The following is a 20603-nucleotide window of genomic DNA, read 5'->3' on the forward strand; positions in this document are numbered from 1 at the left end:
AATTCCAAGACCCAATCCAACATTTGAACTTCATTTCATTCTTCATATTCCATATAGGAGAATGAGACACACTGATATACCTTCTTCCTTCCTTTTTATTGATGCCCATCTTCTTTCTACTATATTTCTTTCTTTCTCCAAGACTCCAACAAGCCAACAACTAGATATTTTGGAATCAAAGTCTTCAAACTTCTTGAATCAGTTAGTCGGGTAATATCATTCTAACTTTCTAGTATTACTTTTATTTGTTATTTATTAATTTTACTATGTACATATTTTTAGAATATAAACATGTCTACAAGAAAATATGCATCCGGATATTAAAAAATCCAAAAGAAAAGAAAAGTTGAAAATTTAATAAAATCTCAAAAAGGAGCTCTTGAGAATTTTTTGACAAATAATAAAAAAACTAAATCGCAAAATGTAGGAGAATATTCTGTAGATGAACAAGTCACTAACTTTGAGTCAGATGATAACAAAATCCAAATTGAAGAAGAAGTTTATGAGAAATCTGACAAAGATACAAACTTTGGCATTAGGACCCATATTAAACTTTGGCCTTAGGCCCCATATGAGCTTGAGCCGCCTCTGCTTCCCTGCAGTATAATAAAACAGTGGTCAACTACAGACCTTTAACAACTGTAAAAGCACAAGAACGTGAGAAAAGTGAAGGATCTTGCACAATAGAATTGTTACATTGGGGTCTTCAAATAACGATATTTATAAATAATGTGTATAAAGTTAGACAGAAAACATCACCTTGACAAGTTAGTGCTGTTTTATGGAACCAAATAGTTCCTCGAATGAACGTTTAGGGGCATCAGTACGAGCTACTATCTCCACGACTTTGTAATGAGATTCTGGATGGAGTAATGCCTCAACTGCTACTTCAGCTACCTGATCTCTAGATATTGAGCCTTCATATAGGGTATCCTACATTTTGAGGAAAAACAATGAGCATCTTAGAAAAATCAGGTTGACAAATATATAACTAGACATGGAAAACAACAATGAGAAAGCTGCATATTACTACCTCTTGTTCCATTACGATGTTTCCTTGAGGTGGATCATTTCTTAGCCCACCAGGCCTTACTATTGTGTAGTTGATCCCAGATCTCCGAATATATTGTTCAGCTTGGAGTTTTGCTACCAATGTCAATCCAAGAACATTGAGAAATACATATGCTGGATTAAACAATTGGCCCATTTCAGCCCCATTGACCAGAATGGAGCTAATAAGGATGAATCTTTTAACACCAAGTGTTCGGCATGCTTCAACAAGGTTCACTGTCCCAAAGTTATCAACCTAAGAGAATGAGTATACTAGGGGTTAAACAAGTAGAAGATAATGCAGCAAGATTCAATAGATGGGTCAACATGTCAACCTCAATGACGCGGAAGAGCTACAAATATCTGATAAAATTTTGCTTCATAATTTACTAGAGTAATTAGTATAACCAAGGGAAAATCGTGAGAACAATGATCTGGATAGAAAAATATCAACAGAGGCGCTACTGGCTATAAAAGAGAAGGAATAGAATAGATCTAAAATATAAATTTAAGGTAAACTCGAGCAGTGGAAACGTAAAGGTGATATGTTTCGCACTCTATACATCTTTACGGGAAGTTCAGTTTTTTTCTTGAAAGCAAACGAAAAGCCTCTCAACATTTCTAGTGCCTTGAGCATTCAACACCTAAGCAAACATCAGAACTCAATGGCTGTTTTTCTTTAGAACATTCGAACTCAATGGTTGTTCCTTTGAATCCACTAAATTTTTGGCCACTATATTTGATGCTGCTTTGCAGAACCTCAATTACATATGATTTTCAATCCAGCTAAAGGCTAGGGAAGGAAATCAAGTCTGGTGTTTTTATTTACAGGCAAGGAATTCTTTCATAAAACCTGAAACATGAATTGCAGTTTCAATACTAACTGGTCTTCCAATAAGTGGTGGAAGATTATCCCAGGATGCATATGGTGGACCATTCAGAAGGAAAGAAACAATAGATGTTTTGAAGGAAACAGCAACTCCTTACAGAAGATTAAGATGAACTGTCTTTTGTTGTTTCACTTTTGGTGTAAGGAAGATTTTGTACAGGATTTTGATTCAATGATAGATATCATAGGATCCCTGTAGTAGGAGATAGAAGATAGCTATGGTTTTTGTTCTTTTTAGGTATCTGTATAGATGGCTTTAGCACAGCCTTCGTGCTACAAATATATAACATGTTACCATTCTCAAAAAAACAACCCTTGGTCTTCTGACAGCAAGTCTGTTCTGAATTCAATCTTGTAGGCCTTAACCTACTTAACCATGCCATTCAAGATTCCTGTTTTCCGGGCGCTATGACAAGGATTCTTATGAAGCTATGGTCTTAAAAGTTAAATTGAACCTAAAATGTCTGTATTTGAAATTGCTTTGAGTAAACCTGGAACTAGTTTAAAGGGTGGTATAACAGGAAGAGAAAAATAGTAACAAAAAAGAAAAAACACAATTAACACCAACAACCCCACCGGAGAAACAATTGTTAGTAACAACCGACTTGCCTGGTTTCTGAGAAAAGAATGAAAATGTTCTCCATAAACCAAAAAAGATGAAGTCTTAGAAACATGAAACTGTTAACTCCTCCATTTTTCTTCTCTGAAGTGTAACAAATCTTCAAGGGAATTAAGTTTCTTTAACGCGAAAGAGCAAATTTACGAAATTGAGATTCGGTAGCATATTCACAAAAATCTCCATTGTGAGTTTTAAAAGAACAAAAAATACTTGGTATAATTTATTTCAATGCCGAAGAATGAGCCCATGGCTAGCACCCATTTAAAGTGTGTCATCATGTTAAGAAACTGTCTAACTGAAATAGAATTCAGACTCTTAACAAGCCCAACTGGACTTCTTTCTTTAATTGTTTGTGTTGTGTGTGTTTGGTTCTTTTTTTTTTCCTTGGATCAATATGCATATCCTGTAAATCATGTTATCATAAAGAACATCCAAACAGATCAATCAGTATCTCTTTCAAACTACATATGGTAAGTATGACTACTAACTAACCTTCCATGGAGCCAGAAAATCCAATGAACGCCGAAAACCTGTAGCACATATTACTGCATCTGAATCATTGCCAATGGCATCAGCTAGCCTTGCTGATCCCTCTGTGACATCCGCTTTAACCTGAAAATAACATAATAGAGTTGATTTCACGTAACAATAATTCAAAAACATAAATGAACATTATTACTCCAAAGTTAAGCTATTCACTTACCTTTCTTCCTTGATCTTTTCTATACATTTGCAATATCAATTGCTCAGAGAGAAAAATGTAATCACCTTTATGCTAAATGATCACATTTTAAAAGTTTTGAGGCAATCTCCAATTTTAATCCATTTCTATTTAAACTAAAAGTATTACCTGAATACACGGACAAAAACAAGCTATTTCAGAGGATGAAGTATAAGTAAGAAATTACGAGAGAGAAAAAAGATTACAAACTTATTCAAAATGAAGGACGAAAAAGCAAATAGAATTGGACAAATAACCCAAAATATATTAGATGAAATGTAAAGGCATTTCCCCTATTAAACTAGGCCTCATTGCAAAATCTTCTCTGTGCTTAACATTTGACCTATATAGTACCATACTTTACTGCATAATCATCTACTGATTGAGAAATTATCTATTAATAAAACAATACTCACAATCTGAAGGTCAGGGTTTGGACCCGATAAGATTGATTTAGCCTTATCAATATCAAGAACCCCGGCCTTGACAGCAAAACCCTTAGCCAAAAGCTGCTCAACAATCCTCTTCCCAGTGCTCCCAGTTGCACCTGCAACAAATATTCTCTTCTTTTCACTGATACTCACTTCCTCTTTACCTTCAATTTCACTTCCTTCTATCTGTGATTAACAAAATAAGAAAAACCAAGATGACAAATAACCCCAAATAGCAGAAGTTCATTTTCTCAGAATATCACGAAATCTTGAAAATTGCAAGTACAAAGTGTAAAACTTTTTAAGAGAAGAGAGTTACATTTGCTGCTCTGAGATGAAAAGAGTGAACTTTGTTGTCAAAGAGAGTAACAGAGTGCGGTTTAGAGGTAAAAGAAAAAGTTTGAAAGAGAGAAGTTCTAAGGAAGCAGATACCAGTGGCAGTAGCCATTGATATTTTCCAAATTGGGGCCGTGGCAATTAGTGTAAGTTTTCAGTTATATTGCCATTTACCGGACATTATACTTCTCCAACTTGCTTGGTCCCAATTGCCCATGAATCATTATCTTATTTTCTTTGTTCTATCTTTTTGTCTAATTTTCTTTTCTTGTTTTTTCAATTAAAAAGTTTTATTTTGTTATTTGAGAGTTTTTTCTATCATGAAATAATTACTATGGAGTTAAACTTGCACTAGTTTCTTTTTAGGGAAAATGGCCAAATATATCCTTCTACTTTGATATATTATTTATATTTATCCTTCGTTATACTATTGGGTCAAATATATCCTCACTGTTAGCAAAGTTTTCAAATTTGCCCTCTAACCTAACGGAAATCCCCAAATCCCTTCTATTTACTGCAATTCTTCCTCATTAGTTAGTCATCTCCTTCGTGTGATCCACCAGAAGAGAAGAAAAAAGGTCCATATTAAACATAGGAGTGTGGAGTTACAACATAATTTCCCCCCTTGTCTTTGGTTATGCTCAAACCATAAAAGAAAGGCAAAATTCATCGTTTATGGATGTGTCTCTGATGAAATGAGGATGAGTGAAATACCGTAGATAATTTGAAAGAGATTTATTTGATTCTCCAGGTGGTTGAAATGCATTAGTGTCACGGCCCAAGTTACCCCTCCGTGAACCGTCGTGACGACACCTAGTCTCTACGACTAGGTAAGTCTAACATTTGCGGAAATGAAATAAAAACATAAAAGCCAACAACTAACAAGAACATTTTTAAATAAGCAATTTAAGATGCCGCTTGGCATATATAATAATCACTCTCGAATGTACACAACTATCCCAAGACCCGAAACGCCGTGAATCACAAACTACATAATGAAATCAGTATCTCTATTCCTAGAGCCGTCAAAATGAGCTTAGCCCATGAGGCTAGCTCAACCCAACCCGCTACTAGGGTAGGGTTAGGCTAAGATATTTTAAGCCCATTCTATAATCGAGGCTAAGAAGCTCGGCCCAAGTTAGCTTGTGGCCCTTGAGGCTTGACTGAGGCTGGCCCACGGGCCAATAATTTATTTAATTCAAATTTTAAATTAAAAAAAAGGAAGTAAAGATTTAAAATGGGCTAAAGACGTAAGTCTTGTACCCTAATCATAAACTTTTCTTCCTCAATAGTCAACATACTACCGCAACTTTATGTCTACCTCCCCTCAATCCTCAATTTCTTATCGCTACCTCTTTCTTGATCTTCGGCATCGACGACTCACTACAAGGTAATTAGTTTTTTTTTCTTGAGTTAACTGTTACAAATAAATAAGTTCAATATTTGGACTATTCAATCCATTATATACATGACTAAGATCTGTTTGCTTCATATTTTATTCCCATGCATATATATTTTTTTATTTTACTTTGGGTTTATGTCTATTCTATATGCATATGTATATGTATATGGATCATATTTAGGCTTTCGTTTTTATTTATTTACTATATTTTGACGGCTTTAGATTTATGTGTTGATTTGTGTTAAGACAATTAATTAAAAATATAAAAAGTTAAGCTAGAAGTAACTAAAATAAATTAATGGAAATCTTGCTGCAATGCAAGAAATATATTAATTTATGAAAGGATTAGCCAGCTTTTAATGTACGTTCTCGGGAGGATTAAAGAAGAAAGATTATGAATTTATGATACTACCAACTACTCTTTTGGATATGAATGAATATACCATACTAAAACTCTTATTAGCGGCAGTGATGTTTACTTTATAAACTTAACACTTCTTGAAATTTCGTTACAGGAAGATCAATGGATGATTCAAATGGAACACATGAACATATTGAGGAGGTTGTGGAGGTAAATGATTTTGCAGAACCAAGTCAGAAAAAAACTAAGTTAACATCAGATGTGTAGCTTTATTTCAAAAAAATTGGCAGAGCTAAAGATGGAATTGAAATGGCTGCATGTAAATCTCGCGCCATTACTGATTGGTCAGGATATTTTCCAGAATGATTCTTCCAATGCATGATAACATCCATTTCACGAAACTTCTTAGTATCCCGATTACTACTGTAGCATCAGAATCAGCTTTGCACGAAAACCCTTCGTGTCTTCGGGCAAAGAGGGGCAGCTGTAAGCACGTGATTTTTGCCCTATATGAGAATTACTCCCAAAACAAAATTCAAAAATAAAATGATTTTTCTTTGGTGTGCAATTTTGTGATATTTTGAATAATTATTTGCATTTGTCTGTGCATGTTTATTTGCTAAATTAATAAAAATATACAAAAATATGTTGCATTTTGCATGTAAGATTTAATTCTACAATTGTTAGTAATTGAATTTGTTTTACAAAAATTAAAAACTTACAAAAATAGGCATCGTTTGCATTTTTAGCATTTAATGTCCAAATATACAATTTTATGCTTAATTATTACTTAATTGTGTGTTAATTGTTATTGGGAGTTAATTTGTGCTTTTATAACTTAATTTAGTTCTTAATAATAGTTTAAGTATTTTTATAATTTAATTTTAGAGAAATAAAAGAAGAAAAGAAAGCAAAAATATAAAGAAAGTCGGAATTAGGCCTCTTCTTCAATTTCAAGCCACAGGCCCAAAAAATGGCCCAATCTTCCCTACGACCCAGTCCATTTCGAACTGGGTCGACCCAGTCCATAACCCAACACCCCTATTATCTTACAAACAACACAAAACAAAAGAAAAAAAGAAGAAAAAACCCTAAAAAACTAAGAAGTCATCCGCCCCCACCCCTCCTATCTTCTTCTTCTTCCTTCCTCAAGCTTCTCCACCTCCCATGGCTGCCCTTCCTCACGCCTCCACCACCTCAACACACATACACACACACACGACATTCTCCATCGTCCCATCGACCCCAACACGAGCAGCCATGGCTGCTTTCTCCCCCCATTTCCCGTTGTCGAAACCAAATGACCATTGGAGTAGCTTCACGTCCGCCATTGTTGCTGCGTTTTCTTCCAGTTGTTGCAGCTGCTACTGTTGTTCCTTCGTCATCCACGGAGGGCCTTCTGCTTCCATCTTCTCAACTTCAAGTCCAAGCGACCAAGCTGCTCCGTTCTCCAAAACGCAGCAATGAGAGCTGCTCGAAACCAGCCCAAAAACGAGCTCCACCGTTGCTCCGTCGTGCTGCTGCGTCGCTGCTGCCTCTTCGCCATGACCAGCACTGCTGCTCACATTTCTGTTACTCGTGTTGCTGCTGTTCCTTCTCCTCCGAGCTGCTGCTTCTCCGCCATGGACGAGCAAGCGTCGTGCTGCTGCCATGATAACGCCGTTGCTACTGCTTCAAAGTTCTTCTTCAATGCAAGCTTCGTCTTCTTCATTTCTTCGACGTTGTTTTGAATCGGTTAGTTGGTTTATGTTTCAAATTTCGTCCATATCTTGTTCGTTGTTTTCGGATCCAAAATCGCTAAATATTTGATTCTTGTTTTGTTTGTTGTTCATCGTTAAAATAATTTTCTAGTTTGTTCATATGTTTTGTTAAAATTAATTTTCAGATTTCAAAATAGAAGTTTAATTAGTTGTTTTCATGTTTATTTCATGTTTGTATTATTGTTTAAATGAATATTTGTTAGTTTAATATTAGTTAGATACAAATTGAAGTTTAATTAATTGTTTCTTCAATTTGTTTCATGTATTTTATGTATTTTCCGGAAATTGTTAATATTGTTAAGTTCAAGCTTAAGTTCATAATTGTTTCTTCTTAGGTTTTGTTTTGTCATTTGCCTAAAAGAATTTAGTTGTAATAAGGGAAGTATGTTGGTTTTAATCATTTGAATCCATCGTTTTTATTTTTAGACTTAATTCATGTTCATATTATGTTTGTTTGATCTTGAATCCGAAATGTGTATAGTTTGATTTTTTGTTTATCATTTATGATTATTTCTTGAATTTGTCTCATAATCTTGTTTATAGGAATTGTTTGTTGTAATGTTGTTAGAGTAGTTGATTTTAAGTTCAATATTATTGAATTTAGAAATCTAAATATACTTGTTTGTTGTTGTTGTTGAATCCGAAAATAGGATTGTTTGTTGCTAAAATATTGTTCAATCAAATTTTAGTTGTTCTTTGTTGTTCAATTTGTGTTCATGTGATTTGTTGTTGAAATGTTGTTGAAATCATGTTCATGTGCTTTGTTGTTGAAATGTTGAAGAAATCATGTTCATGAAATTTGTTGTTTGAACATTGTTAGAAATTAATCATATTGTCTATATTTTGGTTATGTTTGATTAAATGATGTGTTATAGCTGATGGGTAGTTTGGTAATTTGTAGTACGTTCAGGGGTAGTTTGGTAATTTCAGTAAGGTCGTAAGGGGTAGTTTAGGAATTGTACATTTTGAAATTGTTTATTTGAAGCATGGGGGACAAAATGAAATGGGGTGAGTTGTGATATAGTTGTTTAATATAAAGGGGGACAAGATTTAATTTAAAGGGGAATCTTGCATTATTTTAAATAAAGCATGGGGGACAAAATATAATGGGGTGGTGTGATATGTTTATTTAATGTAATGGGGATGAGTGGAAAGATAATGGGTTGGGTAGAGAAAAAGTATTGATTTTAATTAATTGAAAGGTTTATGGGATGTGTTATATATGTGAAGTCTTGAAGACATAGAGAGAAAAAATACAGAGAGAGATAAGAAAATATACGAGAAAAAATACACACACAGATAGAGAGAAAAAATGGACAGAGAATAGAAGAGAGAAAAATTCCGAAAAAATATTTAAGCTTTCAAAATAAAAATAAAAGCTAAAAAATCTATTGCTTTCTTTCTTTGTTTGAAATTAGTATTAATGGTTGTTGTTTCATTTAAATCTTAAAGCTTTTGTTTTGGGGATTACTACTCCACCGGTCTGTTACCGGTTTGTTACTGTTGCTGGGCAGTTGTTGTTGTTGCACTGTTATTACTGTTGCTGATTTTCATCTTCATTTTCTTTTGCTTCCAATATCAGGTACATATCTTTTAAACTCATGTTGTGAAGAGCTTCAACATGGCAAGTAAATGAAGTTTGGAATTATAAGGTTGTCTTCTACTCATTTAAATTTTATTAGTTTAAGTTTCAGTTTTGTTTTAGTTGGTTAATATAGTATCAAATCAATTGGTAGATTAGTTCTCTTTCTTAATAACTAATGGCTTAGTTATTTTAGGAACGCGATCAACTCATTTCTTTTAATATATGAAATAATGTCAATGATTTTTTTTACAAAATATAGAGTTAAGTGTTTGCAAATATTCGCATAGGCAGAGAATAAGAATTGGTTTATTTATCTCAAACTCAATCTTCGTAAGCAAAATTAACCAAATAATTATAACTTTGGACTAAAAACAAGTATATGAGAAGGATATGGGATTTATAAGCACGAATCGCAACATTTTATGTCAAGGATATGTAGAAATAGAGTTCGCATTAAATATAACAATGAAAATTCTTCAGAAACTATTAATTTGTCTATCAAATTAATTCTTTTTCCAGTTTTATATGCGATTCGATTTTTGGATATATTAATGTTGTATCCACGATAAAAATGGTAGTATTTTTAGTTACATGTTGTTTGTTTCTTTTTCATATCATTAATTCTTTAAAATTTGAATAGTTTTGAGGTATATAATTCGTACGCGTAAAATAAGACTTGTAGCAACGCCTAATAAATTTTGAATTCTTTGTCAAGAAATTTGGTGGCATCCCAATCGGTGATTCTCCATGACTCTTACATTTAAAAATAGATGGATGCAATAAACATTTGTAGAGAATTTATATTACCGTCAAGAATATTTGCATAATTAAGGATGCGTTCGCGTGACTTGATTATACTTCTAAAGGCAATTCGGATTATGCGTTCGCGCAACTCCGAGCAAATTTTTATTAAAAAGAGATTCGTCGGAGGATCTTAAATTAATTTCATAAAACCCGAGATGTGCGGTTCACTACTTAATCATATAAAAAGTGCGAATGTTCTTGATTTTATTTAAAAATACAATTTCGAAAAAAAAATTATAATAAATATATTATCAATATCATTGTGTACACGTACGCGTGACACGATTTTTCACGTTAAAAAAAATATAATATATAAAACGAATACACGTATGCGTGATTCGATTCGAAGAAGGGTCTTTAATTGTAAACAATCTAAACAGAAGCGGTAACAAAATCATGCAATAAAAATGTAAAATCGAGATAATTAAGCCAAGAATAAAAACAGTTAAGCGACCGTGCTAGAACCACGGAACTCGGGAATGCCTAACACCTTCTCCCGGGTTAACAGAATTCCTTATCCGGATTTCTGGTGCGCAGACTGTTAAATAGACAGAGTCATATTCTCCTCGATTCAGGGATTAAAACCGGTGACTTGGGACGCCTTAAAATTCCCAGGTGGCGACTCTGAAACAAACAAACAAATCCCGTTTCGACTGTCCTTTAATTGGAGAAAACTCCCTACGCACCCTCGCGAGGGCGGAAAAAGGAGGTGCGACAGCTCTGGCGACTCTGCTGGGGACTTAACCCAGAACCACTGGTTCAGGGTTCAAGAATTTGAGCTTAAAATAATTGTTATAGTTGGCTTTATTTATTATCTGATTTTTTTACATGATATATGCCCAATGTGCTAAATGACACTTTTACCGCTTTAATATTATTTGAATTATGAATATATACAACTGCTACGAAACCCCCTTCTTTCTGAGTCTTCTAAATTTATGGTGCACACGTGCGTGTGGCCCACCTTTCTGTTAAAGTCATACCAAATAAGACGAAGTTGGGACAAGTAACTAGGCCGGGTAGACTTTCGTGCTCCCGGTACGTTGCCCCCGCTTCGGCTCAAACTGTCTGTTTGGGTAAGCCAGGGCTAGATCAATATGCCTCAGGTTTTTTCACTTAGAATAACTCAGCTTCATGCCGGATCCCTAGTAGGAGCGATTGTTTGCATCACGTGCATTTGACTTTGGAGACTCAACACAGGGGTTGGGTCTGTCTAGGACAGGTGTACCAAAAAAAATGACCATCCTGATGCATCTTACTTGCTGCTACTTGCGCATTTATTTGATCCGGATTTGTGTGTTGACTGACTTTTGAATATCATGAATAATATTTTAAAATTGAAAAAAGAAATAGCGGTTAGGGAATTGACTGTTTATTTTTGAAAAAAAAACAATGCCCAAATACTGTCAAAACTCTGCCGAAATTTTGGGAAAATGAAAAAAATGTCTTATTAGTTTGTTTTATTAAAACCAAAGAAAAAATAGAAAGAAAAAAAAATCGTTGTTTTGTCTTATTTTTCAAAAAAAAATAAAGAAAAAAAATTAAAAATAAAAATAAAAATATATATATATATAAAAAGGAAAATAGTTTGTCTTCCCCTAAAAATGACAATGAAAAAGAGTCTTACTTTTAAAATAGTTTTTTTTTCGTTTCTGAAAAATTCAAAATAATAAAATAAAAAGAGTCGCGTTGAAAGTGGTTTTATTATTTGTTGCAAATATATATATATATATAAATATATATATATATATATATAAATCCAAAAAGTTTTTCTTTATTTCCAAAAATGTATATATATCTTTATTTGTTGCAAAAATATTTGTCCTGCCAAAAAGTCTAGAAAAGTTTTTTTTAGACTCCCAATTTTCAAAACAAAAAATCCAAAAATATTTTCCATTATTGACTTCTTTAAGAAAGTCTTTTTAATTATTAAAAAAAAAAAAATATATATATATATATATATATATATATATATATATATATATATATATATATAATAAAATAAAACAAATTCGAAAATATTTTCCTTCTTCTTTAAAAATTGAAATGAAAATTCAAAATTCAAAAAAAAATATTTTTTTTTAGAAAGCATTTCATTTATTAAAGGTAAAATTCTAAAAAAATATTTTCTTTCTTCTTAGAATAAGAAAGAACAAAAAAAAATCTTCCTTTTACTTTTGAAATTCTCAAAGTTCAAATCAAAAGAAAAGAAATCCTTAGAAGTCTTTCTTTCAAAAAGAAAATCAATCAAAAATTCAAAAGAAATATATATACTTCATTTCTTCTTTCAAAGCAGTTCTTTTACAAATTCAAAATAATAATAATTTAAAATTAGTTTACTTACTTTATTCATGACCTGCCCGAACTACGCGGGTTTGATTCTCACCGGATGTGAGATACGTAGGCAACCCTCATCGGGTCCAACCCCCTTTTTGTTAAAATAAGCCAAAAACCAATAAATAAATAAAAAACGTGTCAAAATTTTAATTTTTTCATAAATAAGTCGGGCAGTGTCCAGCCTCCACTTTTTGCTAAAACAAAATAGCCAAAAAAAACTATATGTCAAATTTTGGTTTTGTCATAAAGAAGTCGGGTGACGCTGTTTTATCAAGACATAGCCGAATGTTCCCGAAAGGGACGCCGGAAGGCTGACTTTGCATAAACAACCACCTTTGGGTCATTTTTTAAAAAATTGGTTCAGTTGACTCACACAGCCTTAAAAATCTTTGTCCCCGGGGCGCTGAAGGGCCGTGTTGCAACACCTGGTTTTTATTGTAATTTGAAAAAGAAAAACAAAGAGTCAACGGTCAGGTGAATTTTTTTTTAGTCAAAAATAAGCCGAGCTAGCTTCGACAGTGTCTTAAACCGTTCTTGCCGAAATAGTCTTAGAGTATCTTTCAGTTTTCGAAAGGTTATTTTCGTAAAAGAATGGACAAGTTTTTAAAGTGTCATAAAATAATCCTCTCCGGCCTCAAAATTTGGAAGGGGCCACATTTGCAAAAATAGCCGTTTGGTTGCATTTGTCAAACGGGGAAAGGAAGCTGGCCGTTTGTTTTTGAGTTTGTAAATCTTTTGATTAAAATATGTGGGTTGTTTGATTTTCGAGTTTGTAGGTCATCTTCAAACCATTGAAACCCAGTTTATTTTGATATGAAAATTGAAAAAAAATGATTAGTATTGTTCATCTTTTATTGGTCCGAACTACGCAAGGTCTGATTCATGTGGGGTCATGATACGTAGGCAATCTCCATAAGATTTGACCAAAACAAAAAAAATGAAAAAAAAATCGAAAAAAAATGAAAAAAAATGATGAAAAAATCGAAAAAAAAAGAGAAAAATGAAAAAAGAGATGTTGTTAATAATGGGGACCAACTGAGTCCATTCTAACCTGTTTTGTTTTGAATCGCAAAGAAAGAAGGTGGTTGGTTTGTGGTAAGCCGGAAATACAAGACCCAGAAGCACACTTTGCGGGGATCAGGCATGATAACAGAAGCACTCGAATCCTATTGGGATTTGTTGACTAAGGTTGATGATATCGAAGTTGGAAATGGTCTGGACAATACTGATGCAAAGCTCAGTGGATAAAGGTGCCAATTTTGATAAAGTGGGAGGACGCTCTGTTCTTTGGTTAGCAAAAGAGAAGCTGGTGGTGACTTATTTTGTTGTCATTTCTGTTGTCCGGATTATTATTAGGGTTGTAATCCGAATATTGTCTTGTGTCAAACCTTCTTATCTTATCGATTTGTCATATCAGTTTGTTTAAGTTTTGTCAAGGCTGTGTTAGGATTTTATTCTGGTTGTTTTGTTTGTTTTATTATTCAAACCATCTCGCCGGTAGTCTAAAGCAAATCCGGTCCTTTATTATTTCCAGTTTTCTTTTTGTTTGGTCCTTTTATCATTTTTATTCAACGCCGATTCTAGTGACATGACATGCGCACATAGTTTGGGCCTAGTCTTTAAAGTTAATCATAAAACTCTGGAGAGGTGATCAAAGCATTTAAAGGAAATAAGAACGGTTTGAGATTATTTGAAGCTCGAGTCATGTGGAACTGGGGCAAGTAAAGCACAAAGAAAACCGTTTAAAAATAAGATTCGCCAAATTGGCGTGAGGGTCGTTCATGATAATAAGAGTGAGAGTGTCGCCCAACGGTGCTTTAGAAATGACAAATGTTAACATAATTGTCAAGTCCAGCACCATCGGAAGAGACTATAAATCTATGTTCAATTGTGTTGTTTGCACTTGGCATATTTTGAAGACTGGAATGACGAAGGCATTTTGTTCTGCTACCTAAACACTTTATCCTTCGTTACCCCCCTTTTTTGAGCCTTATTTATTTTCTTTCATACCCTTCGTTCGGAATCAATAGCAACGACTAGGAAATACGAGCCTGGAAGGTAAAGGAAAAAAAACAGAAAAAAAAACAAATGAAAACAGAGGAATTGGGAACTACGTTTGACCTGATTCCTCAAAGAGGATACGTAGGCGCTTCACGGCTCGGTCATAGAGTGCATAGTGTGCATGATATGCATGGTGTAATAAATTAAAAAAAATTATAAATAAATAATCCCCAAGCAAGAAACTGGGGCAAGGGTTGCGCTTGTGGGAAGCAAAAAAAATTGGTTCCGAAGGTTGTAATTTTAAAACCCCAAATTTATTTTGTTTTTGAGCCTTTAATACCCTTTCTTTCTAGCCTATCCAAAACCCACACTATGGTCCAAAGAAAGACCTTCTGACCAGTCTGCAAAAGATGCCAAGTCAGACAAATGAGAGTCTTACCAGCGAACATAACATTCTGTTCCACAGCAGAAAGGACTCTAATCTCCAGCAGAGAGATTCATACCGGCAACACTCCAAATCCCCAGCTGGAAAGTGATACAAATGAGAAAGTCTTATCGGTGAAAATCTTCACGGACACCATAAGGCGATGAAAGCTGAGAGAAAAAACAAAATGAGAGAGGCTTGATAGTAAAAACCCTTCGGGCACTACAAGTCGAATAAGATTAAGAATCAGATGGGAATTGCCAATTGAAGGTCTTGAAAGACGATTGACGGCAGAGGATAAGGCCACAGGTGCATGTCATGACCATTAGAGTTGGTATATGCGTTTGATAGGTTTTTCTTTATAGTTTCTTTTGTTAAAGAGTCATCTTTTTCTGTTGTCTTTTATTCTGTTTCCTTTTATCTTTTCCTTTCATAGAAAAATTCCCCAGTAGAGTCTATTTGGTCAGAACCAGTGGGAAATGACTTCAAAATAGGCCATCAGCTTTCCAAGATAAGATCTGACTAGTACATCCAAGTAGTATAGTCAAGAAGGAACAAGCGCGAGGCCAGTGTCAAGAAAGATATCCCCAACAAAAGGGTCAACGAGTGTCACGAGGGATACCGTTGCCGAAATCAAAGGTTATAAACCTCAAGGCCAAGGCCGGTGGACAAATTAAGGAGAGCAATGAGCATGATTTGGGAAATTCATGCGAGACTAAAAGGTCGGGGAAAGGCCAATTTCCGAGCTGTGCCACAAAGGAAGAGGGATATCCCCAGCAGAAAGGATTATCCCCAACAAATAATATCATCCCCAACAAGTTGTGGGACGCAGAGCAAGGAAGGAGAAAGGGAAAACCATCCCAGTGGAGTATCACAGCCAACCACCACGCTTTAAGCTAACAAATGTTTGATTTGAAACAGGTAAAAAAAATTGGCATTTATAACGGAAATGCATGCCACAAGAAAGATTGTCAAACTGGGGCAGAAAATTTTCCTTTCATTTGGAAAATTTTCTGGAAGTCAGATACCCATTCGGGGTAGAATGAATATAGCACCAGTCTCAAGGGAAGTGGTCTTTGAACCAGTTTTACCCCAAGCATAACAAGTTTAATAGAGGAAGTTGTTCCCCAGCAGACAGAATAAAGGGATGACATTTGTGTTCAGAAAAGCAAAGAGCCATTATCATCCCCAGCAGCTTCCAGAAGAATGAAGCATCGATTTGAAGGGATAAAACTTCCCAGCAGCATTATCCTCAACAACGTTATCCCAAAAAGATAACACTTATATCCCCAACAGTGTTGAAAAAAAAATTGAGGGGAAGAAAGAAGACTCCCGCAGTGGTATTATCCCCAGCAAGCAAGAACAAAGCAGAGCGAAGGAAAAAGAAAAAAAGAAAAGAAGAAATCAGGCGTCCACCTGGAGAATGAGGATGAAGAATTAAAGAAGAAATCAGGCGTCCACCTGGAGAATGAGGATGAAGAATTAAAGAAGAAATCAGGCATCCACCTGGAGAATGAGGATGAAAAATTGAAGAAGAAATCAGGCGTCCACTTGGAGAACAAGAAAGAGAAATGGAAGTATTAGCAGTCAGGCGTCAACCTGGAGAACAAGGAAGAACAGTTGAAGTATCAGCAATCAGGCATCCACCTGGAGAACAAGGAAGAACAGTTGAAATATCAGAAGTCAGGCGTCCACCTGGAGAACAAGGAAAAACACCAAAGCTGGGGCAGAAGATTTTTTGCCATTGTCAAAAATTTTCTCGGAGGGACGAGGAAATCAATTCAAGTTTTAAGAGGAAGCAAGACAACACGATTCGAAGAAAAACAGTCGGAGTTAAGACAATTCCAAGATTTTGAAAATGGGATCATCCGCCCTCGAATAGGATATTTTGGGTTCATCCGCCCTCGAATAGGATATTTTTGGGTTCATCCGCCCTCGAATAGGATATTTTGGGTTCATCCGCCCTCGAATAGGATATTTTGGGTTCATCCGCCCTCGAATAGGATATTTTGGGTTCATCCGCCCTCGAATAGGATATTTTGGGTTCATCCGCCCTCGAATAGGATATTTTGGGTTTATCCGCCCTCGAATAGGATATTTTGGGTTCATCCGCCCTCGAATAGGATATTTTGGGTTCATCCGCCCTCGAATAGGATATTTTGGGTTCATCCGCCCTCGAATAGGATATTTTGGGTTCATCCGCCCTCGAATAGGATATTTTGGGTTCATCCGCCCTCGAATAGGATATTTGGGTTCATCCGCCCTCGAATAGGATATTTTGGGTTCATCCGCCCTCGAATAGGATATATGGGTTCATCCGCCCTCGAATAGGATATTTTGGGTTCATCCGCCCTCGAATAGGATATTTTGGGTTCATCCGCCCTCGAATAGGATATTTTGGGTTCATCCGCCCTCGAATAGGATATTTCGGGTTCATCCGCCCTCGAATAGGATTTTATTTTTTAAAGTTGTTGAAATCAGGAGCCCCCCCCTGAAGAACAGAATGGCGATGTATTGGTTGAAGTCAGGAGCCCGCCTGAAGAGAGGAATGGCGATTATTTTCAAAGTTGTTGTTGAAGTCAGGAGCCCGCCTGAAGAGAGGAAAGACATTTTTAAAAGTTGTTGAAATCTTGCCAACCTGAAGAACAGAATGGCGATGTATTGGTTGAAGTCAGGAGCCCGCCTGAAGAGAGGAATGGCGATTATTTTCAAAGTTGTTGTTGAAGTCAGGAGCCCGCCTGAAGAGAGGAGAGGCATTTTTAAAAGTTGTTGAAATCTTGCCAACCTAAAGAAAGGAATGGCGATATATTGGTTGAAGTCAGGAGCCCGCCTAAAGAGAGGAATGTCATTCATTTTTAAAGTTGTTGTTGAAGTTGGGAGCCCGCCCATAGAACAGAGGCATACATTTCAGTCTTTAATTTTCAAGCATCGAACTTGGGAGCCCGCCCAGATAACAGAGGCATACATTTCAAGTCTTTAATTTTCAAGTATTGAAGTTGGGAGCCCGCCTAGATAACAGAGGCATACATTTCAAGATCAAGTCAGAGGACAATAAAACAGAGGGTTACAATAGGAATCCCCAGCAGGAAATAATAAAATTCTCCGGCACCGGGAAGCAGAAGGTTGCAACAAGAGGTCGCAGCACAAACTCAAGTGCATGTGTCAAAAGAAGAAAAGCACCGGAAGAAATGCAAGCCGACAAGGAAGCAAGGCAACAAAAACAAATTGTACTCTAGCCTAGCTTCTTGTTTTCTTTTAAGCATGGTGTAACAAGGAGATCGGTAAGCAGTGGTAATAGCATGCAACAACAGTAACAATGCAGTCTCACGGTAGTCCCAGCTACCAAAATTTCCCGAACTACATTGGTCTGATTCCTGTTTAGCCCAGGATATGTAGGAAACCTTTGAAGCAAAGGTTCGGTCAAATCTTTTTCAAAAAATGCTTCAACGGAGTACTCGGATGGGCAAAAAATCGCTCGCTTTATCTTTGCACGAAAACCCTTCGTGTCTTCGGGCAAAGAGGGGCAGCTGTAAGCACGTGATTTTTGCCCTATATGAGAATTACTCCCAAAACAAAATTCAAAAATAAAATGATTTTTCTTTGGTGTGCAATTTTGTGATATTTTGAATAATTATTTGCATTTGTCTGTGCATGTTTATTTGCTAAATTAATAAAAATATACAAAAATATGTCGCATTTTGCATGTAAGATTTAATTCTACAATTGTTAGTAATTGAATTTGTTTTACAAAAATTAAAAACTTACAAAAATAGGCATCGTTTGCATTTTTAGCATTTAATGTCCAAATATACAATTTTATGCTTAATTATTACTTAATTGTGCGTTAATTGTTATTGGGAGTTAATTTGCGCTTTTATAACTTAATTTAGTTCTTAATAATAGTTTAAGTATTTTTATAATTTAGTTTTAGAGAAATAAAAGAAGAAAAGAAAGCAAAAATATAAAGAAAGTCGGAATTAGGCTTCTTCTTCAATTTCAAGCCACAGGCCCAAAAAATGGCTCAATCTTCCCTACGACCCAGTCCATTTCGAACTGGGTCGACCCAGTCCATAACCCAACACCCCTATTATCTTACAAATAACACAAAACAAAAGAAAAAAAGAATAAAAAACCCTAAAAAACTAAGAAGTCATCCGCCCCCACCCCTCCTATCTTCTTCTTCTTCTTCCTCAAGCTTCTCCACCTCCCATGGCTGCCCTTCCTCACGCCTCCACCACCTCAACACACAGACACACACACACGACATTCTCCATCGTCCCATCGACCCCAACACGAGCAGCCATGGCTGCTTTCTCCCCCCATTTCCCGTTGTCGAAACCAAATGACCATTGGAGTAGCTTCACGTCCGCCATTGTTGCTGCGTTTTCTTCCAGTTGTTGCAGCTGCTACTGTTGTTCCTTCGTCATCCACGGAGGGCCTTCTGCTTCCATCTTCTCAACTTCAAGTCCAAGCGACCAAGCTGCTCCGTTCTCCAAAACGCAGCAATGAGAGCTGCTCGAAACCAGCCCAAAAACGAGCTCCACCGTTGCTCCGTCGTGCTGCTGCGTCGCTGCTGCCTCTTCGCCATGACCAGCACTGCTGCTCACATTTCTGTTACTCGTGTTGCTGCTGTTCCTTCTCCTCCGAGCTGCTGCTTCTCCGCCATGGACGAGCAAGCGTCGTGCTGCTGCCATGATAACGCCGTTGCTACTGCTTCAAAGTTCTTCTTCAATGCAAGCTTCGTCTTCTTCATTTCTTCGACGTTGTTTTGAATCGGTTAGTTGGTTTATGTTTCAAATTTCGTCCATATCTTGTTCGTTGTTTTCGGATCCAAAATCGCTAAATATTTGATTCTTGTTTTGTTTGTTGTTCATCGTTAAAATAATTTTCTAGTTTGTTCATATGTTTTGTTAAAATTAATTTTCAGATTTCAAAATAGAAGTTTAATTAGTTGTTTTCATGTTTATTTCATGTTTGTATTATTGTTTAAATGAATATTTGTTAGTTTAATATTAGTTAGATACAAATTGAAGTTTAATTAATTGTTTCTTCAATTTGTTTCATGTATTTTATGTATTTTCCGGAAATTGTTAATATTGTTAAGTTCAAGCTTAAGTTCATAATTGTTTCTTCTTAGGTTTTGTTTTGTCATTTGCCTAAAAGAATTTAGTTGTAATAAGGGAAGTATGTTGGTTTTAATCATTTGAATCCATCGTTTTTATTTTTAGACTTAATTCATGTTCATATTATGTTTGTTTGATCTTGAATCCGAAATGTGTATAGTTTGATTTTTTGTTTATCATTTATGATTATTTCTTGAATTTGTCTCATAATCTTGTTTATAGGAATTGTTTGTTGTAATGTTGTTAGAGTAGTTGATTTTAAGTTCAATATTATTGAATTTAGAAATCTAAATATACTTGTTTGTTGTTGTTGTTGAATCCGAAAATAGGATTGTTTGTTGCTAAAATATTGTTCAATCAAATTTTAGTTGTTCTTTGTTGTTCAATTTGTGTTCATGTGATTTGTTGTTGAAATGTTGTTGAAATCATGTTCATGTGCTTTGTTGTTGAAATGTTGAAGAAATCATGTTCATGAAATTTGTTGTTTGAACATTGTTAGAAATTAATCATATTGTCTATATTTTGGTTATGTTTGATTAAATGATGTGTTATAGCTGATGGGTAGTTTGGTAATTTGTAGTACGTTCAGGGGTAGTTTGGTAATTTCAGTAAGGTCGTAAGGGGTAGTTTAGGAATTGTACATTTTGAAATTGTTTATTTGAAGCATGGGGGACAAAATGAAATGGGGTGAGTTGTGATATAGTTGTTTAATATAAAGGGGGGACAAGATTTAATTTAAAGGGGGAATCTTGCATTATTT

General features: G+C 35.3%; 1 protein-coding gene across 1 annotated transcript; it reads right to left on the reverse strand.

The window, feature by feature from the left end:
• Positions 1–296: 296 nt before the first annotated feature.
• Positions 297–4201, reverse strand: LOC107818566 (uncharacterized protein At2g34460, chloroplastic). Its single transcript, XM_016644604.2, has 6 exons — positions 4030–4201; positions 3696–3896; positions 3051–3170; positions 1034–1306; positions 760–933; positions 297–596 (listed from the first exon to the last, which is right to left on the reverse strand). Exons 1-5 carry the CDS (start codon positions 4156–4158, stop codon positions 769–771), a joined length of 888 nt encoding a protein of 295 aa, XP_016500090.1. The 5' UTR covers positions 4159–4201; the 3' UTR covers positions 297–596; positions 760–768.
• Between the last annotated feature and the right edge of the window lie 16402 nt (positions 4202–20603).

Source organism: Nicotiana tabacum, chromosome 3 (genome assembly GCF_000715075.1).
Source record: "Nicotiana tabacum cultivar K326 chromosome 3, ASM71507v2, whole genome shotgun sequence".
Classification (NCBI taxonomy): Eukaryota; Viridiplantae; Streptophyta; class Magnoliopsida; order Solanales; family Solanaceae; genus Nicotiana; species Nicotiana tabacum.